Raw genomic sequence first — 24,483 nt, 5'->3', positions numbered from 1 at the left:
ACTTCATTTAATGTCTGCTTTATTTCATGATTGGGGTTCAGGAAGGCAGTTCTAAGCTTGAGTTGCCACATAATATCATTCTAAAAGAAGTTTTAAAACATTGTATATGAATAGAAGACTTGAACTCACCAGAGATGAAAAAATCCTTTCAGGTCTTTGTGTGCAAAACGAACATGTGTCGGTTTATTTTTCCAGTTAATTAATGCCTAATCATTTTGTTTCAAATTGTGACATAGTAGCATTACAAGTGATCAGGTGTCACAGGAAAGCAGACTTAAAAAGCTTTGTTAACCCCGATATACCCGACATACTGTATTGCTACTTATTTTAACAACCAAATGTGTTAGCACAATAAGTAAGAAGTTAAGTAAACTAAATACAACGATAGAAGTAGTTACTGCACACAATGTGATGCTAGGGCAGGACCTGGAAGACACCACAGACCAGCAGTGTTCATGTTCATCTCTGGTTTAGCTTTGGCATCATCATCCAGTATCCAGCGTTTCCCACGGTCCTGTGCCCCTTGCTGTTTACGCACTTGCTTTAAATGCCTTCTGCATGGATATTTTAGAAATTTATGACATGGAAGTAAGTGGAAGGTTCCCGATTTCATTCAAAACAGCTAGCAGTACTTGCTGTAGTGTCCTAAATTCATACAGGCAATTTTGATGCAATGGATGCAAATTAGCCTTTTTTCTTTCACTATGCATGAATTACAATTAATCGGGTTTTTTTAAATATATATTGTGTCAAAATAATATCTGCAGTCATGCATGTTACACGTGCTCTGTAGCATTCATTCGTACTTCCTGTATATATGACGCTTGTTCTAAAACATTAACGAGGTAATACTATATTACAATTGTCAATGTGAATTATCGGACGTTTCATAAATCGCTCCGGGAGACAGGAGATCAAGTTCTGAAAAGCATTTTAAGCAATTTTTTTTTCACCTCTGGTGTGTGCAACTCTTCTGCTCCTATGCTTCTCATGCATCAGAAATTGCACGTTTCCATTTACAGAAGATAGCAGCTGGCCGTTTTACAACTCCTCTTACAATGGTGTTTCGATGTTAAAAATAATAACTGCTATCATTGTATAGGCTACTCTACTGGACACCAAATGGTTAGAACTGTTACATGGTTTAAACACATTAAACACGTAGCACTCAAATACTATACTTACATCTTTAAAAATAACATCGTAATAAATAACTGTCTGTTTACATTTTTTGTTTATTTTCACACGAACATGTTATCTCAAAGTCTTTCAATTTAACCACAATGGCTGTTTTAGTTTTGATGAAGTTTCACTTCTCTTTCCCGAAAGCATTCATATTTCAATACTTCTGCTGGATGTGAATTATTATGAGCTGGTGACGTCAGGTCCTGTCACGGGTTCCTGGTGTCCTATCTTGCAGTGTGTCAGTGCCAAGGTAATAGAGAACACTTGGATGCACAGTTTTTTAGGGTCAATTACCTGTGCATTAAACAGGACTTTTAGATTATCGTTTTTTTAGATGGGGGACAGGTTAAACTCGTCAAAGCTTCCCCCCTCCCCCCCAATTGTGACAGTATGTAGATTTGGTTCTAGTCTAGCAGTTTCTTGCACTGCAGATTCCAAATTATGAGAGCGTCACCAAGCTTGTGACAGGTACCGCGAATTATAATAGACAGCCATGCATGGTATTTAAGTAGATATAATAAATAGAAACGTGAAGTGGGTACAGCGGTGTTTAAGAATAAGGAAATGCCACAAGTCAACTGGCAAAAATAGAACCGATCCAGCAACTAAGTACCGGGCGAGGAAAAAAAAAAAAAAAAAAACTTTTAGTTTGGGCAGGAAAATTAGTAGGACATCTGTAAAACTTGTGCCTGGCTATATAAGAAACTCAGACTAGAACTCGATCGAGATACTGGGATCAGACTCCAGTTGATGCGGAATACAATATCCTTGTCAGCTGGTTGATTGACTCGCAGACAGAATCTCCGACTCTCTTCCCAGCTTGACCGGGAGGCTGTGGAAGGAAACAAGCGACCATCCGAGGTGACAGGCTGCAGCTACCAGATATATCAACTCAGAGGAGGGTCGGGAGAACTCGAGCAATGGATCAGCTGAAGGTGAAGGACCGAATCCTGGAGAACATATCTCTGTCTGTTAAGAAGGTAAGCAAAGGAGTAAACGGGGTGAAGGAGATCACGGGAGAAATGATTAGGAAAGAACGGGGCTGTGCGGGCCTGGGGTGCAGAAGGACCCCAGGCCATGATATATTGACTGTCAGGGGCCTGCAGTGACAGCGAAAGAAAAGAAACAACGAACAGACTCTTAGAATGCGTTTTAATTTTCAGGGAGATGAACTGTCTTGTTTTGTTAGTAGTCACAGGCAAGGCCCAGTCACAGTTGATGTGACTCGGGCTGTCATCATCGGTCACACAGCAACGGGTCAGACACGAACCGTCATCAGATTCCCCAGACTTTTAAATTTAAAAACTGTTACTAAACATTGTAAACCGGCTACATCTTAACTTAATACTAGGCAGTCACAAAGATATTTAAAACGGGGCTTTCTTAATGATTCTTACTAAGGTGCATTGCACAATTAATAAAGCGGTCATTGTGGACTGTTTCAGGACCCACAGACGTTGCTCAGTACAAGTTGCTCATCCAAACTGAATTGGATGAAGTAGTACTGCTAGATCTGTATCGCTATTATAAAGACAGACTTCAGGATAGCTGTGTTGCACATTTAGTTTTAGATTTGAAGACGTCTAAGCAATAGCTCATTATTTTTGGCCCTTGACCCTTATCAGTTTGACTGAAGTGCATTTTTTTTTATCATGTAAATAACTGGTGCTACCTTGTAATACAGTGAATCATATTGTTATTATACAGTATCTCGATCATTAATAGTTTTAAAATTGATAACTTTGAATACACACTGTTCTGTAGAAGAGATTAGAAGCACTACTCTGTTGGTGAATAGCCTCATCCTTTCAGAACAATGAGAATACCTTGCAAACTTGTCACCTGGGATCTGTAACAGCCTGGCCGCCCATGATGGCCCCACACCATATTGACAGTATTGTGCCTCTTCCCTGCAGCTGATGTCCAGCAGAAAAGCAAACTAAATGCAATGAGAATTGGCCAGTTCAAGGTTTTTCATGCCCCTTGTTCAAATACCCCCCCCCCCCCCCCCCCCCCCCAACTGTTCTCAGAGCGTGTCAATATTTAGAGGTGTTACAGTCTTGTAACGCACATGACAGCTGCGACAGTGCTTTTTTGTTGCACTGATGTGTATCTGTTTAATGCCAATGCTGAACAGTATAACTTTGCATTCCTGAGATATGGTAAGTGAAACTGTGGTCAAAGTTCATAGATAGAAGAAGCTTCGCAAGAGGTTTGAAGCTTTTCAGAGGGGTTTAATCTGTGATTTTGAAATAACAACAGAGTCTGTAGGTCTTTTAATTGATTACCAGTTGGGCAAGATCTTGCCTTGACTAGTTTAGCATAGATCTCAAGCAGGACTGGGTGCAAGTAAGACTTGTAAAAAGCCCTAGTAAGTCAATAGCTCCAGTGACTGGCTCATGTTGTTTGAGCTACATTGTAGGAGCTTCTGAGTTAGCAATATCTCTGGCTGATTCCTGCCTAGTCACGTCTCTCCATCCACTTCCATTTGTTACTACCGCTATTTTGTTTCTTTGGTATTTCTAGCTCTCTGCCAGATCACGTGACTGTCAGGCACTTGGAATAAACATGAGGTCAGGCATTCACATTCAGTACAACAAGACCCTGCCAGGCTTGCCTTGCTGTCAGCAGTACAAACATCTCAGCTTTCATTTTATTGCACTGCTATTATGTACAGATAAATCTGAAGAAGTGTGTGCTGTAACAGGTAGATGTAAAGTAAAAACCATTGAAAATGGGGCATTGGTTTATATAGAATTATGTTAAGTACTGATGAGTAATAATGAACATGAACAATAATAATTACACCACACTGATATTAGGTAATGCATTTCTGGCACACCCACCTGTTAAGTTTGTATGAGACACGACATGAAACATGTCTGCTTCCCAGTTCATGGCTGTAAAATGGTATGATTAAGTTTTCTGAAAGCTTAAAACATACATAATTTGCACACCTAGAGTATTGTTTTGCTGTCCATCTGATACGCTTTCATGGTAGAAATGTTACAGCGTCTTTGTGCTTTGGTAATTCAATATCTTTAGAAAAACAACACAGCGAAATTAGACCTTTACTGAAAATGATTGGTTTTATAATTGATAATTGGCTAACTAAACATTTTAGTCAAGCAGAAATGGTTACCAGCGGAAACTTATGTACTGTGTGGTTTCTGTTGCCTTAAAAGGAAAAAAACTGACACTTAGTTTAAGGCTTTAGGATTTTGTAAAAAAAAAACAATAAAGATGTGTTCAGTAGTCTGAGGTCCGTGCTGTATCATAGCTTGACCCTTCGCTCGTTGCAGCTGCAGAGTTACTTTGCTGCCTGTGAGGATGAGACCCCAGCCATCCGGAACCATGACCGAGTGCTACAACGACTGTGTGAGCACCTGGACCACGCACTGCTCTATGGGTAATGTCAGCTGTCCTGGGGATTGTGGGAAAAGATAGAACTCTACACTGGAACACCATCAAACTGACAGTCACTGATTTCAGTCACTTCATCTTGTTTTGCTTTTGCAGTTACTTTCATAATATCTTTGTGTTTTGCATTTTGGTTCTTTTTGAAGACAATTCTGATGGCAATCAGCTTGCCTTGCATGACAGCCATCCATGCGGTTGTGTGTCATCTTGAGTTAGTAAGCAAGTAGCTTAAACTGTTGACATGGGACTGATTCATGTATCAAAACCCTCCAAGCAGTATTAAAGGTGCCTAATGAGAGCTTAAGTCTTACAGTCAAAAGTCTATAAAGTATTGACAGTGATTGTTACAATTAATTCTGTAAAAATAGACTTTAATTAGGTTTATACTGCTGGTCAGCGATCTGGTCCTAAGCGAAATGAGTGGCAGTGTTTTCAGCCCATTACCCTCTGGACAACCATCCAATCCTCTAAGTCAGTGTATTATATACCCCCTGCCTTCATCTCCTAGACCCTGAACTAACTATCCTTTGCCCCCTCAGGTTGCAGGATATCTCATCCGGGTACTGGGTGCTCGTCCTCCATTTCACCCGGAGAGAAGCCATCAAGCAGATTGAGGAACTACAGCACATTGCCACCAACATGGGCCGCAGTGAGGATTAGACTTTGATTTATTCAAAGTGTATTTTGTCCTGAGTTGTATATTGTGTGTGTTTTTGTTTTGCCTCTCTTTTGAGAATAGATTGTGTGTGTCCCCTCAGGCCGGGCTTGGCTCTATTTGGCTCTGAGTGAGAGCTCCCTGGAGAGTTACCTGCGGCTCTTTCACGAGAACCGGACTCTGCTACACAAGTACTACTTCAAGTAGGTGCTGCTATCTGTCAACAGCACAGTGTGTTCAAGTAGGGGATCTGCAACCTCTGAAATGTCTCATGGTTGTAAGAGATGTACAAATCACAAAAGCAGATTTTGTTGCCGTGAACTACTAATCAAGTAGTTTTAATTCTTTTAATTGAGCAGTATGTTCTATGCACGGGATCTGTACACATGATCAGGTATTCTGCAGTTTTGACAACCACTTATCAGTGATTGATTGTTCAAGTGAAAGAAAGTCATTGTTTGTGTTTCAGGAACGCGCTGGTCTGCAGCGATGACCACCTGACCCTCTTCCTCACACTGGTATCTGGACTGGAGTTCATCCGCTTCAACCTGGACCTGGTACGTGCTTCGCCTTGCACCCTTTCATCATCTGCTGCTGAGTGCTAAGTCTTTGTCTTTGATTTCCACAATCCAGTCCCTTTTGAGAGAGCTCAATTATTATAAAACACAGGACTTTCCAGAACCATTCCAAACTCCATAAGAAGAAGAACACAGAAGATCTGTATTCCAACTTGTCCTTCGACACAGTACATCTACAGCACAGAATCAGACACAATTGTTACTTTAAGCCATGCCTTCTTCTGCCCCTCTACAGGACGTCCCATACCTGGATCTGGCCCCCTACATGCCCGATTACTACAAGCCCCAAAACCTGCTGGATTTCGAGGAGCGCCTCCCAAGCTCAGACAGCCTGTCCCTCAACTCCTTCAACTCCATTACCTCCACCAACCTGGAGTGGGATGACAGTGCCATCGCCCCCTCCAGCGAGGGTGAGTGCACAGCGACCCGGCCCCCTGGCTAGGTGGAGAGGAATTCAGGCAAGAAACATCCAGCACCGTGCCTTATGACTCCTTTTATTTCTCTGTCTTCTATGGCAACATTCAGGATATTTTCCATTTTAACACACATTTTTTTTTATCCTCCTTAATGCAAACATTACTTGTACTTATAGTCAGTTATGAGCATGTTCATGTTCACTAGCAGTATTAAATGTCATTTATATTCTTTAGTACACTAATAATCCCCAGCTGACTTCAATCCTTTGAAACCAACCTCCAGGTTTTACATATAAAATACTAATGTAATAGGGGTAAAGTTTGATTAAGTAGCATTATAGAACAGGGCAGTCCATTGGGTCATAGTAAAGCAGTGCTGTTGTTTCTGATTGAATCCACACCAAAGATGCGGGATCTCTCTCCAGCCCACTCACCACCTCCTTGGTGGTGCTTGTAAACCATGGGGGATTAGGAGCCGCAAGGAGGAGAGCGTTCAGCACGCTGGAGGAAGAATTCCACACCGTCCCAAACCCCTTCCAACCTTGCATCATTCATGGTTTCATTCCAGCAATCATGATTTTCTTCTTCTCATTTCATGCTGACTATAGATGGAGGATGGGCAAAACACTTTGAAATCCTCCAATATATCTGTGGTTCTTAGTGCATACAAATTGCGCCTCCTAAAGTACACCTTTTTAAAAAAAATACAATCTATATGTGTTTTTAATAGTTTTTACACAGTGATGTTAATGTCACCCGTACATTATTAGTTATAACATGTTTGGGTATTCATTAATTCATAAATTAATTAAATGTCTTTCATCGTGTTTCTTGAAACTTTGTCTAAGTATTTTTTAACAAGAAAACACTGAATGTACAGTAGACAATGGTACCCTGCATTCACAACAGCTGAGCTACTGAATGGTGTATTCTACATGGATATACCAGATGCTATTTTATTGGTCACAGTAATCTGCTTTTTATTATACACCTGTAATCTGGTGTATTTGACACCTTTCTGAAGCATGGTGGACCTTCTACCCTGCAAGCCCTGGTTTTGTGTGGTCCCTCCTCCATCACTACATGCCTGCCTCGGATTTTGATGCTCAGTTTTGTCCCTCCCTTGTTTTTAGATTATGATTTCGGAGACATGTTCCCTGCGCCGCAGTCAATGCCCAATATAAACTGGGAAGGTGGGACTCTGCTCTCTTACCATCACCTCCCCTCCCTCAGCTTGCTGCATGCCCAGCTTGCAATGTCCTGTGTGTGCGTGGTGCACAGTGCATGTGTTAAGGTGGCATCGCTAGCAGAGGCAACTGTGTGTGTGTGTGAGTGGCACGGATTTGGGAACTACAGGTTGCAAGGTTTCTCAATCTCCTTTACTGTAAAACTTGTTGCTGCACAGACTAAAATGAACCAGTAATAATGTTGCTTGAAGAGAGGTCAGTTGGAATTAAAAGCCTTTGTTCTACTCGTTTTAAAGGGGTAACAAACAAGGCTTTATCAAAAGTGTGTTCCTGCCTCCCGTAGCATAGCTACATTCTCATTAGTCCTTTTCAGTAATACATGAGAGATCATGATCGTAGTTGGTGTTGGTTTCTGCTGGGCTGATTTGGGTAGCAGCTCTTATACAGATATTTTCTGTGCACTTGAAAAAAAAAAAAAAAAAATTACGTTCAGGGGTAATCATGAAGTTATCAAGACCTTGTGGCCCGACGTACTTTCCTGTACAGTGCCAGAGCTTTCCAAAACAACAGGTCAGCCTCCTGTTAGCGTTGATCACGGATAGCTGATCAGGTATTTTAAATCTGTGATAAAAAGCGATAAAAGCGCAGCGCATGCATGCATGCATGAGCTGGAATTAATGCTTCTTCCTTTACTAACAGTAATTCATAAGAATTTGAGAGCGATCGCAGTAAAAACATTTATTTTGTCCTTTTTTAAAACAACATATTTTCACTATGTTTATAATTCTCAGCATGCTGTTCTGGGTGCGGTGTGGTGCAGTTGTGTGTTTGTATGTAGCAGTGACTGACTGTCTTGTCTGTCTTGCTGCGTGATGCTCTTTCTCTACAGAAGACCTCACAGACTCTGTCAGTTGCCCTCGTTCTGCAGCCTGTGAGCCTCCCCTCTTGGAGGTGGCTGTGAGGAGCCCCACGCTGCGCTACAACCCCTTCAACGAGGAGTCAGACACAGCCACTTCCGCGGAGGTGACCCCCGTGCACCACGCCTCCCGGGACAGGAGCAACACAGCTGGGGACGACGCAGAGAGCACTGGCACAGAGTTGGAGGTCATCAGGTGGGACACCACACTGCACACAACATACAGCAGCTTGAGGTTATCGGTTCATATGTACAGTTCACCCTATCTCTGTTGTGGAATAAGAGTGTCTTCTCGTGAGCGCTGTGGGTGGGCAAGGTCCCCAAAGCAAATCTGAGACAGGATCAGCCGTGCATAATAATGTTAATCTAAAACAGAAAGCAGTACATAGTTAATCCTGTTATCCGTATCTTTAGAATTTTTTGTCAGTTGGTTGTTACCATGAACATGACTTATGGCCTAATAAGATGTACTGGAATCTGGTGTTCTGAGTGGCTTTGTTATTTATGTTCTGCCTGCGTGCTCGCTGCTGGCACTGACACGTCATTGGCTCACCTGTCTGTGTTTTGGGAATCACCTGTCTGGTTTGCCTGAAACTAACAGAGATGTTCGTGATATTCTGTATTTTGTGGATGTGTAGACCATGGTTGCTGATCTACCATTTCATGATACTGAGAGCTCTGATGGGTGATATGTGTTGTTATATATATATTGATACTTGTTTTAATGGAATTAATATTGGAGAGTGAAAAGGAATCTTTATCTCACAGCATCATATACATTTATAAGTTGATGCTTGCATCTGAAGTGACTGCAACACCTTATCTTACAGCAAGCTCATCTTGTTCTCTGCAGGCTAGCTAGGAGGAGGAAGCCTTGTAAGAAGAAGCGAGGGAAGGTGGAGATGGTGAGCAATCATATGAGCAGCTCTGGCCCGGAGAGCAGGGGGCAGGAGGAGCTATCGAAGTGGGAATCGGGGGACACGGTGGAGCCCCAGGCGGAGAGGGGGGGCCCAGAGGACTCCGTGGCCCTGCCAGCGGAGGAGGAAGTTGGAGACGAGGGGCTGCGTCTGCCAGAGATGACCGACACCTCGATGGACAGCGTGGGTCAGCCACTGCGTGAGGTGATGGACCAGCTCAATGGAGCTCTGGACACTGACCGCTGGAGGACAGAGGAGCCTGACGGCCAGCAGCCCTTTCGGGAGAGCTCAGGGGGAGAGCCTCCGGACCCCCCTCTACTCCCCCTGGACCAGGACCTCCTCCAGACCCCCCCTCCCAACAACTTCTACCGCTTTACCCCCGAAAGTCCAGGCCCTGCTTCCCCAGGTGGTGGCCACTATGACCCTGCAGGGGATGGCCAGCCGCCGCATGTTCATGGTGGCCATGAAGGTGAGGGAGCGGGAGAAGTGCAGGCAGGAGAGGCAGCCAGACCCCTAGAAGAGCGACGAGTGGATGAAGGTAAAGAGGCGGTTCATAATGGAGCCCACCTGGACACCGTCAACAACATTCCAGACTCCCCAATGCCGGTCCCTGGCCAGGGACCCCCAGGACATTGTGTGATTGAGGAAGACGAGCCCAGTAGCCCATCAGAGGTCATGCATCCAGCTGAGTTTAGGTGAGCCATGGTCCTGGTTTTCAACATTTCTTATTGAAATAAATAGCTTAATTTAAAAAAAGAAATAAATAACCTTTTGGATGGATGTGTACGATCGCTCTGTTACTCCACTTACGTTCCATTTCCCATTATCTCTATTTCAAGTAAGTTGAACACCAGAATTCTATAGCCTATTCTATAGTGTCTTTGATCTCTTCATTCCAGAGCTCAGGTGACGCTGTCACACTTGAATCATTGATTTCACCTGTTCTGTACTATAAAACAGAGCAGCCCTCCAGAAAAGCATCATTGATTAAGCGCCTGTCTGTTGTCTGCTCCAGGGTGGATAACAATCACCTCCTGCTGCTAATGATCCATGTTTTTCGGGAAAATGAAGAGCAGCTTTTCAAGGTATTATTTTTTTTTTTTCTGAATGATTTAGGTGCTTGGTTAGTTTGAATGTTCTGTGAATTCCCTCTTTAAATGAAACATTGACTGCCTTGTTGTAAGTATTCTACCCTGCCCTGACTCCTCTCCTCTCTGCAGATGATCAGGATGAGTACAGGACACATGGAAGGGAACACGCAGCTGCTCTACCTGCTTCTTACAGACTGTTATATCTACCTGCTAAGAAAAGGTAACCTACAAAAAGGTGTATTGTATGTAGACTTGTATTACTGGCAGGCGACAAGTTCCCATCAATGTGACATCATAACTAGGGCCTTATCTATTTCACAGCTGTGAAAAATGTGACACGGACCGTGAAATTCATTCTGCACCATGAACTCTAGTCTTCAGTTATATGTACTTGATGTGATTGTTAGCTTGTTTCAATTTAAAAAAGAAAGATCATCAGAAAGTGGATAGGATTTGACAGCAGCCCACTCACTGTTTGGTACACACAGGCATCTGGGGCGGATTTATTGTGACCTACGGCTCTCAACTGGCAGTAATGCTGGATTTTAAAAGGAGTGTCCAATATAAATCAAGTGCTACAATCCTCACTGCAGCAGATCTTGTAAAAGAATATGGAAGCTAAACAGTACGCACAGAACAAGAAATTAAAAGCAACGCAGGACCAAAAAAACAAGTAAACGCAGCAGTAACGTTTAGTGACGTTATTTTTTTTTATATATTGTCCATCTACAGACCCGTCCTTCTTTGCCGGAGCTTGCTCACAAGGCTAGCTCAGCACTGTCTGTAAGTCCCAACAAACTAAGTGGATGCAGAGAAGAGCTGTGTCTAAAAATGGACAGGCATTTACACGGCAGAGACAATGAAGAAAAAGACAGTTGCAGGATGCTCCGTGCACATTCAACCCCTGGCTTAGTTAAAGAGTGGGACCTGTTAATGCTCAGCATTTCAGAATAGTTTGAGTTACTGTTGCATATAATGACATTTAAAACCAGAACAGTCTGTTTTTAATAATAAGTATAACAGAAACTCAACAATCAAAGAGCGATCCTTTGTTTTCGGTTTCATTGACTTTTAGCGTTTCTACTTTGTTAGTCACATACTTTTGTTAACTTCGGGGCTTTAAATGTTTATATTTTGCCGTTTGTAACTACATGTTTACACTTTGTTACACCACCGTGAAATTTAAGATTTCAAATCTGGTAAAATCCGTGCAAGGTAATTTCATTATTGAATTCCTATTTCAAAACAAATCCATGGCCGCGCTGTAGAAGTAGTGAGAAACCGCTTGGAGGCTTTGTATGTTTGTGTCTTTGTGTTTTTGTATCTTTGTATCTTTGTATGTTCTAGGAGGCCCCTTTGTCTTTTAGTAGGTTCTGTGCTGTTTGCCCTTTTTTGCCAGTAGATACATTGGGGAGAAAAACAGTGCAATCTGTATCAGTAGGTTAAGCGCTTGATGATTTTATTTCTAGGAGCTGCAGAGAAACCCTACACTGTGGAGGAGGCTGTTTCCTACAACGAGCTTGATTACATTTCAGTAAGTGTTGAGTCTATTTCTGTACAAGGGTGTGGGGTTGCCTGACTGAAACAGAATAATAGAAACTTTGGTGCTTGCTCACAGTAGTTCAGACACTTGGGTCTGACTGTGTTGAAACTTTAAGCAGTAGCGGTTGTTATGATACTCACATGAAAAGTGATTGTCATGAAAAAAACATGCAAAAAATGCCTTAACACTTCCACCTGGTTTCTTTTTCTTGCCCCCGTGCTCTCCTGTCCCAGGTAGGTATGGACCAGCAGACAGTCACCCTGGTCTGTACGAACCGACGGAGGCAATTTCTGCTCGACACAGCTGACAAGTCCCTGACGGAGTGAGTGCTCCGATCCATTTTAGGCTCAGCAACCTTAAACTCATTAATGTGATGTCATTCTCAGTCGGTGAGAGACGTTTAATTGTCAGATATACTCTCTGCAGGTGGTTCCTGGCTTCTGTCAAGTCAGCTATGATTAAGGGCTGCCGGGAGCCCCCCTACCCCTCCATTCTCACTGACGCCACCATGGAAAAACTGGCACTCACCAAGTTTGTGGCACAGGAGTCTCGGTGTGAGGTAGGCTGCTATTCCTTTTCTCTTCTGAACCAAGCAATCGCTTATGTGTGACGCTAACTGGAAAAGAATGATGTTGCAGGCGACTGAGGTTTCTATCCAGCTCTATGCTCTTGTGCACTGGGAGGACCCCATGGATGTGGCTGTAGGACACCAGGATGGCCTCTACGTGCCTGGTGAGAGTACCCACACCAAGGAGGGGGTGCTGCACTACAAAGCCGGGACCTCCTACCTGGGAAAGGAGTACTGGAAGAGTTGCTACCTGGTACTGAGGTACACTGTCACTCTGTCAACACACTGCTTCAAAACACTTTGTAAAAACAAAACAGAACGGGAGATACTTCCGACCAAGCAAGAATATGTCGGAAGTATTATTATTTTTTTTTTAGGGGAAAACACGGGGGCACCACAAAAAATGTGTTTTTAATTGTTTACGTCTGTATGTTTTTCTTTTACACTTTCTTGAAGTTGTATAAAATACAAGTGTTTCAGTGCCACCTGGGCTGCATGTGCTGTGACCGTTGTGCTTCTTTCCTTGGCAGCAATGGGATTCTGTACCAGTACCCAGAGCGGACTGATGTGACTCCTCTGCTCTCTGTTAGCATGGGGTAAGCACACGGACTCTGTGAGGGGTATAGCAGAGTCTCCACTCTCACCGAAGATTAAACTGCTAAAGGAATATTTTATACACATTTATTATAGATATATATATATATATATATATATATATATATATATATATGTATGTATATTATATATATATATATATATATATATTATATATACATATATTATATATATATATATATATATATATATATATATATATATATATATATATATATATATATATATATATATATATATATATATATATATATATATATATATATATATATATATATATATATATATATATATATATCTATATATATATATATATAGACACACACACACACAATTAAAGACTACCTGGGTACTGATGAATCTCCCAAGTACTGTAAATATTACCCTCTAAAGACTGGAAGGCGTGCCTAGATTGCAGAGTACAGCTTTGAGAGGTTTGACAAACTTAATAGGATCAAAATTAATGGACTGTACATGTCTGTTTTTTGGCACCATGCTAATAGTGTATTGTGCAAGTTATGTGGATACAAAAACATATTTAGAAGAACAAAACAGCAGCAGAAACAATGGCAGAAAAGACAATGCTATCGTCAGTGCTCTGCAACTGTGGCCGCACAAATTGAAAAGTACTACTAACAAAGACGGGCTCGCCGTTACTGGCTTGCTTTAGATTAGTCCATTGTACCTTTTGAACGAGAATGGAGAAGTACTTGAAAAGGTGTTGATGCTGGTGTGTCTGTGCGTCTGTCCAGGGGAGAGCAGTGTGGGGGCTGCCGGCGGTCCAACACCACTGACCGGCCGCACTCCTTCCAGGTGATCCTGAGTGAGCGGCCTGCCTTGGAGCTCAGCGCAGCCAACGAGGAGGACATGGCTGACTGGATGCAGTACCTGTGCCAGGCAGTGTCCAAGGGGGTGAGGAGATCAGATGTGACAACCAGTAGTGTTTGGGAATAGAAATGCTGTTGCGCTTACCATATTATAGTAGCACAGAATGTCTTCACTTACTTTGGATATTGTGTGTGTTCTTACTACTTGTGCATGGTTACATGCATGCAAAGTATTATACACTTTTGGGTCTAAAAACTTAAACAAAACACTTTAGTTGTGGTTGTTACAACAATGTGATATATAGAGTGTAAAGTTGTTATAACAATGTGATATATAGAGTGTAAAGTTGTTATAACAATGTGATATAGAGTCTGTAAAGTTGGAGTAGGGTCTTGAGTAAAGTGTCTTGCAGGATATATCTGGCTCATTCCGATTTATATCCTTGTACGTGATATAATGCAGTACACTGATTGGTACTTTTGCAGGTTATCCCTCAGGGTGCAGCGCCCATCCCTTGTATCCCATGCTGCCTTGTGCTGACAGACCGGAAGTTGTTCACCTGCCATGAAGATTGCCAGACCAGTTTCTTCCGCTCTCTGGGTGGCAGTGAGCTGACCGATGTGACAGCCGTTTGTATCGAAACAGACAAAGAGTACTGTATAATTGTGAGTGTGCCTCCCTGTTCAAAGAGTACTACCTGTTCCCCAGCAACTGAGCAATCCCTTGCTTCCAGTTTCATTCCAGGAGTATTTAGTGTAGCTTATGGGGGAACTCTCAATTCAAAATAGAGGAGAGCGATATCAGTAAAGTCTTCTATATTCAGGTAAATTCCCTCCTGGACGACCATGCATCTTTAGTGCACTGTTTATGAAATATTAAGAAAGGTACATTTTATTTGGGAGCCAAACAAGATTTAATTTTCTCATGTTCAGAATACATAATCCGCTTATCCTAAACAACGATGGAACTAAGGCTCCCATTGCATAGCAGTTTGATCCATTCCAAACTTTGCTATGAGTTTAACTATAGTGTGGCTAATCTATTGAAGGGTACGAGACGCAAACTAGTGTATTACAGGGAGTTAAATAAGACTCCCACTGCATAGCAGTTTGAACCATTCCTGGTTTTACTGGGCGTTTAATGAGATACACCTGAGCTTGTTACCTGTACACTGTGGTCGATCAAGCTTGTATTAAAACATGAAATGGGTGAAACAGCTGTGCAGTAGGAGTCGTATTTCCTTCTCTGTTAAATATTTTTAAGAGTGTGGTGGATTTGATGCAGTTGACTGTATATGCTGTGAAGGTCCTCTGAGTGACATGCATTTCCCTTGTAGGAGTTTGCAGAGGACCGGAAGCAGTACCTGCCCCCCTGGGTTTTGTATTTTAGCTGCCTTGCTGAGCTTCATAGATTCCTCGCCAGTTTTGAAGCTGCCTGGCAGGACATCTTTCAGGTGGGGAACAGAGGGGTTTGGTATGTTTTGTATTTCTCTTAAATTTGCATGTAACATTTCCAGTTGCCAGCCATAGACAGATATAGAAATGAACCAGATTGTCTTGACAAAAGTAAGAGCCAGTGCCATCTAGTGATGTATTGAATCAGGTCTCTTGTTTTGCAATGGAATACACTGCAGAGCAGGAGATGGTGCCAGTGCTTACTAATATAGTATAAAGACACTTTGATTGATTTAACCTACATTAGATATATCTCTGGCAGGCAACTGGAACTGAAGAGTAGCTTCTGAGCTCCTAGTCAAACCTTAACACAGGCTTACCAAAATAATAAAATAATGTAATTGCAATAAGAACCACTCTTGTGAGTGAAAGAGTCATCTAAAGGTACTTTAAGAGGACAGAAAATGAAAAAAAAATGTAGTTTTCAGCTAGATGCTCTAATACTCTTTAAAGACGCAGTGCCCTTTCTCTCCCACAGGTGGCACTGACACGGCGGCAGGTAGTGGAACCGTCGGTTCAGAAGAAGTGCCGGGACGCGCTGTGTCTCATTAGAAGTGCGTGGCAGCGCAGTGACAGCCTGCAGCGAGGCCGGTCAGAGAGAGACCCCTGGTGCTGAGAAAGGGGGTAACCAGAGGACTTGCCCTTAACCAGGGGCAGGGGGGCCTGGAGCGCTCCTTTGGCCTTGAAGGGAGGGAAGGGGTGTGGGTGATATCCAAACATGCCTGCCCTGAAACCTAGCCATGTGGTTTCAGAACTTCTCTAGTGCCTCCCACCCCTGCCAAACTGCGGACTAGCAGATCTAGATCAACCTGCAGACTAGAAATCCAGTAAAATAGAACCTTTTTCATCTGAGATGATCATATACTTCACAGAATAGAACACTATGCCCATAGATTCATAGAGTCTGGTAAGGGAGTGGGAAGGCTGTGCCTTGAGGTTGTGGGACTGTGACTGTAGCTGGGGGTCACGGATCTGCATACAAAAACAAGTATTCCAATAGGATCACAGCACACTTGCCCCATAGAACAGAAAAAGGCTAAACTGGAGCTGGACACTACCATCGGTGAGGCTGAGGATCTTCTGAAACAGGAGGACCACAGTGATTGCTGAATCACTATCCAGCAGCATTTTGTACAGGAAGCTGCTCAAGCATAGCTAGCAGGAATTGGCTTCTAGTATATAAATAGGACAGGAAGGTACAAGTGAGAGATATGACTCACAAATGATAAAGTCCCAAATTAGTCACTATTTTCTTTTGAATTGATTCTATTTAAACTAGAACTATTTCATGCTGTTGGGACCCTATTCAAAAAAAGGAATGCCTGTTATTAAAATGGAAACTCAGATAAGAAGTGACCAGTTTAAACTGATACTAGTTTTCATTACACACACAGAAGGGAAGCAATAGGAGATTTGAATGTGTTATGGTACTTGGCAATCCAGAGAGAAATGCGTTACAAAATATAAGTGAAGGAAGCTAAACACGCTTTCCTGTTCACTATGAGGGGTTGTGTATTCCTGGTGTTCTCTTGCAAACACTACAGCAGTAGTGGGGATTCACATGGAACAGGATAGGAACTGGGATGGAGTAATGATCATGTCGGAGGAGCTTTTACACTACCGCATTGTCCTTTGTTTTCTAGGGAAACTATATATTTTGCAAAACACTTCAAGACGCAGTCCCCCCACAATCATGTTCAATTTTGCTATAGTTTTAACTAGTTTATCCTTCTGTGCATCAGAAAATACATAGTCCAGTTATTGTACATTGTTCTGAAACCCGCTTCAGCAGCAGCTTCAACATGTATCTATATAACACTCATAACCAGTTCCTTAAAAAAGTTTACGTTTAATTTGTTGCCACAAACTGCACAGGACCTTTTTATTTTTTGTGGGCTTTTTAAAATTTTTTTTAATAAACTACAAAAAAAAAAAAAAAAAAAAAAAAAAAGAGTACCTCATCTTGAAGGATGGTTGTTTGCACTGTGTGTTAATCCCACCTGTCTGACTTTACGTTTGACTTATTTTTTTTATGTTAATTTGGATTTTTTGTACAACCAGTTCCACTTCACACTTTTTTTTTTTTTTTAAATAGTTTTTTCGTAAAAAAAAAAAAAAAAAAAAATTTGTACTGGAAACTTATTTTCAGTGGGAGTAAATGTTGTCTACATTTATAGAATTAGGACCTTCAAGTTAAGGTATCCAACTAAGGGGTTAGTTGTACTAGTACTAGATGCAAACTGGTATAAGACTCCCATTGCACAGCAGCTTAAACCATTCCTGGTTTTACTGGGAGTTTAACGAGACACCTGAGCTTGTTACCTATACACTGTGGTTGATCAAGCTCGTAGTAAAACCTGGAATGGGTAAAACTGCTATACAATAGGAGTCTTAATTCCACTCCTGCATTGTTATTCTGACAACTTATTATTGTACCATGTGGGCCAAAATAGATAATAATAATATTATCTTAACCCAGACTTTTTTTGTCAGGTCGAGGATATGTACCTGTCTGCGCACGCCATATTAATAATATACTTAAATATCCAACATATTAACCATAAACAGCATTTCACTTTCATTTTGGACTGTGCAATCAAACATTGCAGCCTCCGTTTAAAGTCATGTAACACACTGATAGAATAGCTATATAGCGGCTGTGTGTCTGTCAGTGCCGCTGGTGTCTTCTCAGGTACAGGGTGCATCATGTGTACTTACTCTATCACATGATGATAATTAATAACACTTCGCGCATGTGTGTTTTTCTTACAGTTTAATAATTCAACTCTTTCTAACTGAGGTGTACAGCAGCTCATGAGTGTATAATACTGTCATCTCAGTAACACTTTCATTTCTGCATGGTTGAAAGTTATTGTTTTGTATTATTATATACTACTGTATATTGTTGAATGTATATATTAAGAGCTGTTGTAAATAAAATAGAATGTTTCTCCTGGGTTCTGTAATCATTATTCCAAATGGATCTTCCAGACGTTCTAAGGGCAGATAATACATTTAACCCCCAAGGCAAACAATTTGAATCCTTACATACAGATGTATAGGCCTATATCACTTACTTACAGGAGTGAATGACATTAAAATCACATTTTTAATCTCTAATTAGCACAAACAGCATGCTGCTACCAACTCTTATCGCAGCTCCCGGGTCTTCACGTTGTCTCCTTCCTATTCCTTGCCCTCTCCAATTTTGATTTGTAAAATTTCTGGTGACATGACAGATGCCAGGATGCCTTTTTACCCATGAATGTATATGGTGTTCCATCACTGCCAAAATCAACATGAACCAGCAAAGCACCCAGCTCCTGAAATTCATGAACAGATCCGAGGAAGGCATGAACTTTAAAGGCATCACAGTTTTTGCGATTCTGTGGGCATGATAAATCTGTTCTTGACAATTATGCATGCGTTCCAATCCATTATTAATGTTCAATGTTCAGCTTCAGTATTTGCAGCTTGCTCATTCAATATAGCGAACCTCGGAATGTTATGGAGGAACCTGAAACACACAAAAGACCTATTTTAGATGCATAAAATATATCCTATTCAAGGGCTTTTCAAACTCGGTCCTGGGGACCCCCTGTGGCTGCTGGTTTTCGTTCCAACCGAGCTCTCAATTACTTAACTAGACCCTTAATTGAACTGATAATTTGCTTAATTAGACCTTTTTACTTGTTTTCAGCTCTTAAACAGCTGCAGAGTTCAAGTTACTTATCAAATGTTACAGCTAACTTGAAATATGCAACTGTCCAAGAGCTGAAAACAAGTAAAAAAGGTCTAATCAATTTTCTAATTATTACTATTTTTTTTTTTTTTTTTTTTTTTTTTTTTTTTTTTTTTTTTAATTATCGTAAGTGTGTAATGTTTAATTGAGTACACCTGGGCCTAAGCTTTATAATCTCAGGGGGAGGGTGAGACTCGTTTTTCTATTTTAACAACAGTCGAGAGACACGGCTGGTGCGGGTCTTTGTATTCGTTTGAACACTTTCATCAAATCAGAAAATCTGACGACCGGCGGCGCTCTGTTGAGATCAAGTATTTTGGTCAGGGCGGTGTATAATCAGAACATATTAAATACAGGGGCCTACTCTCAAAACTGAGACTGATATATTTACCTATCTTCGCTAAAGTCTACTGTGATCTTTAAAAAGTGAAGAAAGTCTTATCTATATACAAAACAATAAAGGTATAGTATTAATATATAAACTATCGCGTTTGCTATTTAGATTTATTATTTATTTATTATTATTATTATTATTATTATTATTATTATTGCTTTAATGGGGTAGGAAATAATCCTATTTATCTCCTTGCCCGTAATCTTCAATATATGGCAGTCGAGTAATATGTATTTTTAGTTTTTGCTTTGTTTTTTTACAATCTTGGTACAAATAAAAAACGGTTCTTCTAATTAAAAAAATTATAATAATAATTTCAGCACAAAAAAAAAACAATCTATTCTAAGTCAGCAGAATTTAAAAATGTTCCACAAATTCAATTGGATGGTATTGGTTATTGCTTCAGAACATCATGCATATCTTGTGGATACTTTCTGCAATGTGTCTTCTTGCTGTAGTTTTGTTTAAAAAAGGTGTTTTTATAGGTCCTAGAATATTAGATTTAGCTAAATATTTATTTGGAAAGTGTGGAGGGTAAAAACCAAACAAACAAAAACACACATTGTTTAAAGTTGAACTTTAAGGTATCTGTTCTGCATTCCTGCTGAAATTTCTCAAAGCTTATAAATAACAGCAGTGTTATAAATGATAATGTCCAAACCCATCAGGATACTTTATCACTGTTTATATTATTGTTGGCTTCTTCTTAAGCTGCTATAAGGATAACTGCGATGAGATTTAAATTGGATCCCAGGGCTAGTGTCAGAAAGACACGTGCCTGAGCTTTCTTACGTCTTCTAACCAATCCGAGGAGAGATTGTCAGCCTGTAATTTTGTAGTAGTCCTCCACATTAAATGCATGCTTTAATGCCTACAGTAATAAATGTAGTGTTGGTGTTTCCCAACAGCGATGGACCTGTTCTGTAAGAAACGGACCACCTTGGACACACCCCAGCGTCATGGGGCAGTGAAGCGCCCCACCTCAGGCCAGGAGACAGGATGAGGGTGGCCAGAAGGCTAAGGGGGGGAACCCAAACCAGGCCTACCCTCCTTCAGGGCCAAGAAGCCTGGTTCGTCGAGGCTTGACTCTCGCACTAGTCCTGCACAGTACTGGGTTTTGGGACACCCCATGATTAACTTTTACATGATCGGGTGTTTGTGCACTCGGATCCCTGTCTTACTTTTTATAGCTGCTTGAAAAACTCCTTTTGGTAACCCTACAGACTCTGTGGGACTTATTGAAGCTGTGATGAGCGCATTGGCAGTACAATAAGTAGAGGCCTGCTTGCCATTAAAGTATAGATATGACAGTACTATTTAAAATTGATTTGATTCAGGCCCTGGTCTTCAATACAATACCTAAACAAAGGTAGTCCTATAATCCAGGACTGTGCATTGAGTTTCTAACTCTGCTTATTGACATGTTGGACTCAAAGTAATGTAAATAAGCAATATCATTTGCGACAATGTTTTGCCATTGACATTTGCTCGCTGCAATTTTTGACCCTGTAAGGAAAGTTCCTATCCCTGACTAGCTATACTGTACATCTTTCCAGCAGACATGACCACAGAGCTCCCTGGAAGAATAAGTGCTGCTCTGGCATCCATCGCTGCTGACTGGGACTGGACTGAGGCCTGTCTCTGTCCATCTCAAGCCTCTCTCTCACGCCATCGGGACTCTGCTGAAGGTTTGAGCCCTGACCAGGACTCTGGATTGACCCTGCCAGATGCCTGGTCAGTCAGGACAGTGTGGGGTGTTTGTAGCTCAGTAGTAAACCTAGTTGAGAATCCAAATTAAGCAGATCCAGTTATTCTGCAACCACATATCTTGCATGCGTAGAAACTTTGAATAGTCCTACACAAAGGATAGCATTTCTATGACTTCTTTCTTTCAGGGATGAGACGTTCCTTTCAATGGAACTGGAGTTGCTTGAGAAACGGACCAGGAAGAAGTTTAAGTACATCCATGCACGTGAGTCCTTTGCAGAGCTGTAGTGGTAGTCACAGGCTTGCCTGAGCCCTTCTGTTGGGTTTTCAAAGCCTGTGTAGAATAATGCTAATTTCTGTCTTTGGTCAAAACTTTGAATTTGTTTTTTTCATAATGGCAAGGTTTCTACTCCCTTGGATTGCTTTATTAATATTGTGCAGCTATTGTAAATATAGACATTTCCTTAAAGAATAAAGGGATTCTCTTTTCATAGGAATTAAGCAGGGGTATATTAATAATGTGTCTAACGGAATGAGATTACTCTGCTTCATAACGATAAAATTCAAAAACCCTAACCATATTTTTTTCTCTACTCTTGCCCCTACAGAGCCCCTGTACCAGGACTACTGGCTGACCAGGCATCTGGAGGACATGAAGTCGTCTCCGAGCAGCATGTGCTGGCTGGGTGCCTGTCTGTCTAGCCTGCTCTCTCCCAGTCAGACCCGCAAGGACTCAAGCTTCTCCTGTTGGCAGGACCTCCCAGACGTGCAGAGCCTTGGCCTGCTGACCCAGCTCTCCCTGCAGCAGAGACGGCTACAGGAGGTACGGCCAGCTCTTCAACACCGCTTTCACACTGCTGATCTGTCCTGAGGTCAATTGCAATGTGCAATTCTAATGTCATTTGAACCTTGACACATCTGTGTACAGTGGCTTGTGAAAGTATTGACCCCCCTTGGCATTTTTCCTATTTTGTTGCCTTACAACCTGGAATTAAATGGATTTTTATTTGGATTTCATGTAATGGACATACACAATAGTCCAAATTGGTGAAGTGAAATGAAAAAAATAACTTGTTTCTAAAAACCACAGAAAAGTGGCAAGACCGGCCGCCCACCAAAACTCACGGACCAGGCAAGGAGGGCACTAATCGGAGAGGCAACAGAGACCAAAAATAACCCTGAAGGAGCTGCAAAGCTCCACAGCGGAGATTGGAGTACCTGTCCATAGGACCACTTTAAGCCGTACACTCCACAGAGCTGGGCTTTACGGAAGAGTGGCCAGAAAAAAGCCATTGCTTAAAGAAAAAAATAAGCAAACATATTTGATGTTCGCCAAAAGGCATGTGGGAGACCCCAAACATATGGAAGAAGGTACTCTGGTCAGATGAGGCTAAAATTGAGCTTTTTGGCCATCAAGGAAAACTCCTTGTCTGGCGCAAACCCAACACCTCATCACCCAGAGAACACCATCCCCACAGTGAAGCATGGTGGTGGCAGCATCATACTGTGGGGATGTTTTTCATTGGCAGGGACTGGGAAACTGGTCAGAATTGAAGGAATGATGGATGGCGTTAAATACAGGGAAATTCTTGAGGGAAACCTGTTTCAGTCTTCCAGAGATTTGAGACTGGGAGGTTCACCTTCCAGCAGGACAATGACCCTAAGCATACTGCTAAAGCAACACTCAAGTGGTTTAAAGGGAAACATTTAAATGTCTTGGAATGGCCTAGTCAAAGCCCAGACCTCAATCCAATTGCGAATCTGTGGTATGACTTAGATTGCTGTACACCAGTGGAACCCATCCAACTTGAAGGAGCTAGAGCAGTTTTGCCTTGAAGAATAGGCAAAAATCCCAGTGGCTAGATGTGCCAAGCTTATAGATGCATACCCCAAGAGATTTGCAGCTGTAATTGCTGCAAAAGGTGGCTCTACAAAGTATTGAGTTTGGGGGGGGTGAATACTTATGCATGCTCAAGTTTTCTGTTTTTTTTTTTTTTCTTTCTTGTTTCACAATAAAAAATATTTTGCATCTTCAAAGTGGTAGGCATGTTGTGTAAATCAAATGATACAACCCCCCAAAAAATCCATTTTAATTCCAGGTTGTAAGGCAACAAAATAGGAAAAATGCCAAGAGGGGTCAATACTTTCGCAAGCCACTGCAATTGTAATTATACCATAGAACTGATTTTTATGCATTTTGTATCTTGCATTAACTGGTCCATCCGTAATCTTGGCTATGCAGTGTTTAGTGTATTTTGATCCTCTTATTGTGGAAGGTGATTTTGAATTCCTCTGTTCAGGCCATGTTTGAAGTGATCACCTTAGAAGCCTCCTACCTCAAGAGCTTAACAGTGGTGGTCAGTCACTTCCTGGGCTCGCGGGAGCTGGCTATGACCTTGCACTCCATGGAGAGACACACCCTCTTCTCCAACTTGCTGGAAGTGAGGGGCGTCAGCGAGAGGTACCGTACCTTGATGAGGAAACGATCAATACATCCGAATCGCACTGAATTGCCCATATTTGTGAGCATGACCTTGATGAATTAGGATCTACCAATTGTTATGGTTTCAATTCTTCCACCTGCTGTAGCAAGTACCCCCCCCCCCCCCCCCCCCCCCCCCCCATATAGGAATCTGAATAGCCTGGTTTACATACAGCAGATTGGATATAGGGGATGGTCATTTTAAGTTTTGGTGCAAAGCGAGGTTTTTAAAGACTACTCAATTTCTAAGTAGAAGGAAACACTGATATACCTTCAGCACTGAGTCTGTTTCTGGTGATGGTATGAGATATTTCACTCTGCGTGGGTTATACCTGTTTGTCTCGTTGAATTGCAGCTTCCTGCTGGACCTGGAGCAGCGCCTTGAGGAGAGCTTGGTCATGACAGACCTTAGTGACCTGATCATGAAGCACAGCGAGGCCTTCAGGAGGGTCTACATCCCCTACGTCACCAGCCAGATGTACCAGGAGGCCCTGGCCCAGCGCCTGCTGTAAGACCCCACTGCCTTGCAGCCTGCTTACTGCTTGCAGTGTAACGGATCACACTGGGATGGACTTCAGTGGAGAAGGCTTTGAGAACTGATTGTGCTGCACGGACTGATTTATTCGGATGAGCTCTGTGCAGAAATCAGGGGGTGATGATCAGGTGAGGGTCATTGGTGTTGACTGGGATAATTTACCATTCAAAGTGAAACAAGTTAAGAAACAGCTGCTTGGATTTCTGACTGCTGCTTTTCTTGCTCTCTGGAGAACAGCAATCCACATAAA

The 24,483-nt window shown here is 41.8% G+C and overlaps 1 protein-coding gene across 2 annotated transcripts; it reads left to right on the top strand.

Moving 5' to 3' along the window:
• The first annotated feature begins 1,393 nt into the window (after positions 1-1,393).
• Positions 1,394-17,696, top strand: LOC121328665 (pleckstrin homology domain-containing family M member 2-like). Of its 2 annotated transcripts, XM_041273579.1 has the most exons (20): positions 1,394-2,165; positions 4,488-4,594; positions 5,145-5,254; positions 5,364-5,463; positions 5,730-5,817; positions 6,074-6,248; positions 7,388-7,447; positions 8,331-8,553; positions 9,211-9,969; positions 10,290-10,359; positions 10,495-10,585; positions 11,835-11,899; positions 12,142-12,230; positions 12,335-12,467; positions 12,547-12,737; positions 13,007-13,072; positions 13,844-14,003; positions 14,405-14,584; positions 15,256-15,372; positions 15,852-17,696. In XM_041273579.1, the coding sequence occupies exons 1-20, from the start codon at positions 2,106-2,108 to the stop codon at positions 15,987-15,989; spliced, it is 2,982 nt and encodes a 993-aa protein (XP_041129513.1). In that variant the 5' UTR covers positions 1,394-2,105; the 3' UTR covers positions 15,990-17,696. The 2 variants fall into 2 exon arrangements, with proteins under 2 accessions (XP_041129513.1, XP_041129514.1); XM_041273580.1 differs by lacking the exon at positions 7,388-7,447.
• Positions 17,697-24,483: the final 6,787 nt, after the last annotated feature.

This window comes from Polyodon spathula, chromosome 16 (genome assembly GCF_017654505.1).
Source record: "Polyodon spathula isolate WHYD16114869_AA chromosome 16, ASM1765450v1, whole genome shotgun sequence".
Lineage (NCBI taxonomy): Eukaryota > Metazoa > Chordata > Actinopteri > Acipenseriformes > Polyodontidae > Polyodon > Polyodon spathula.
Note: the sequence above shows the minus strand (reverse complement) of the source record. Positions and strands in the feature narration are given on the sequence as shown.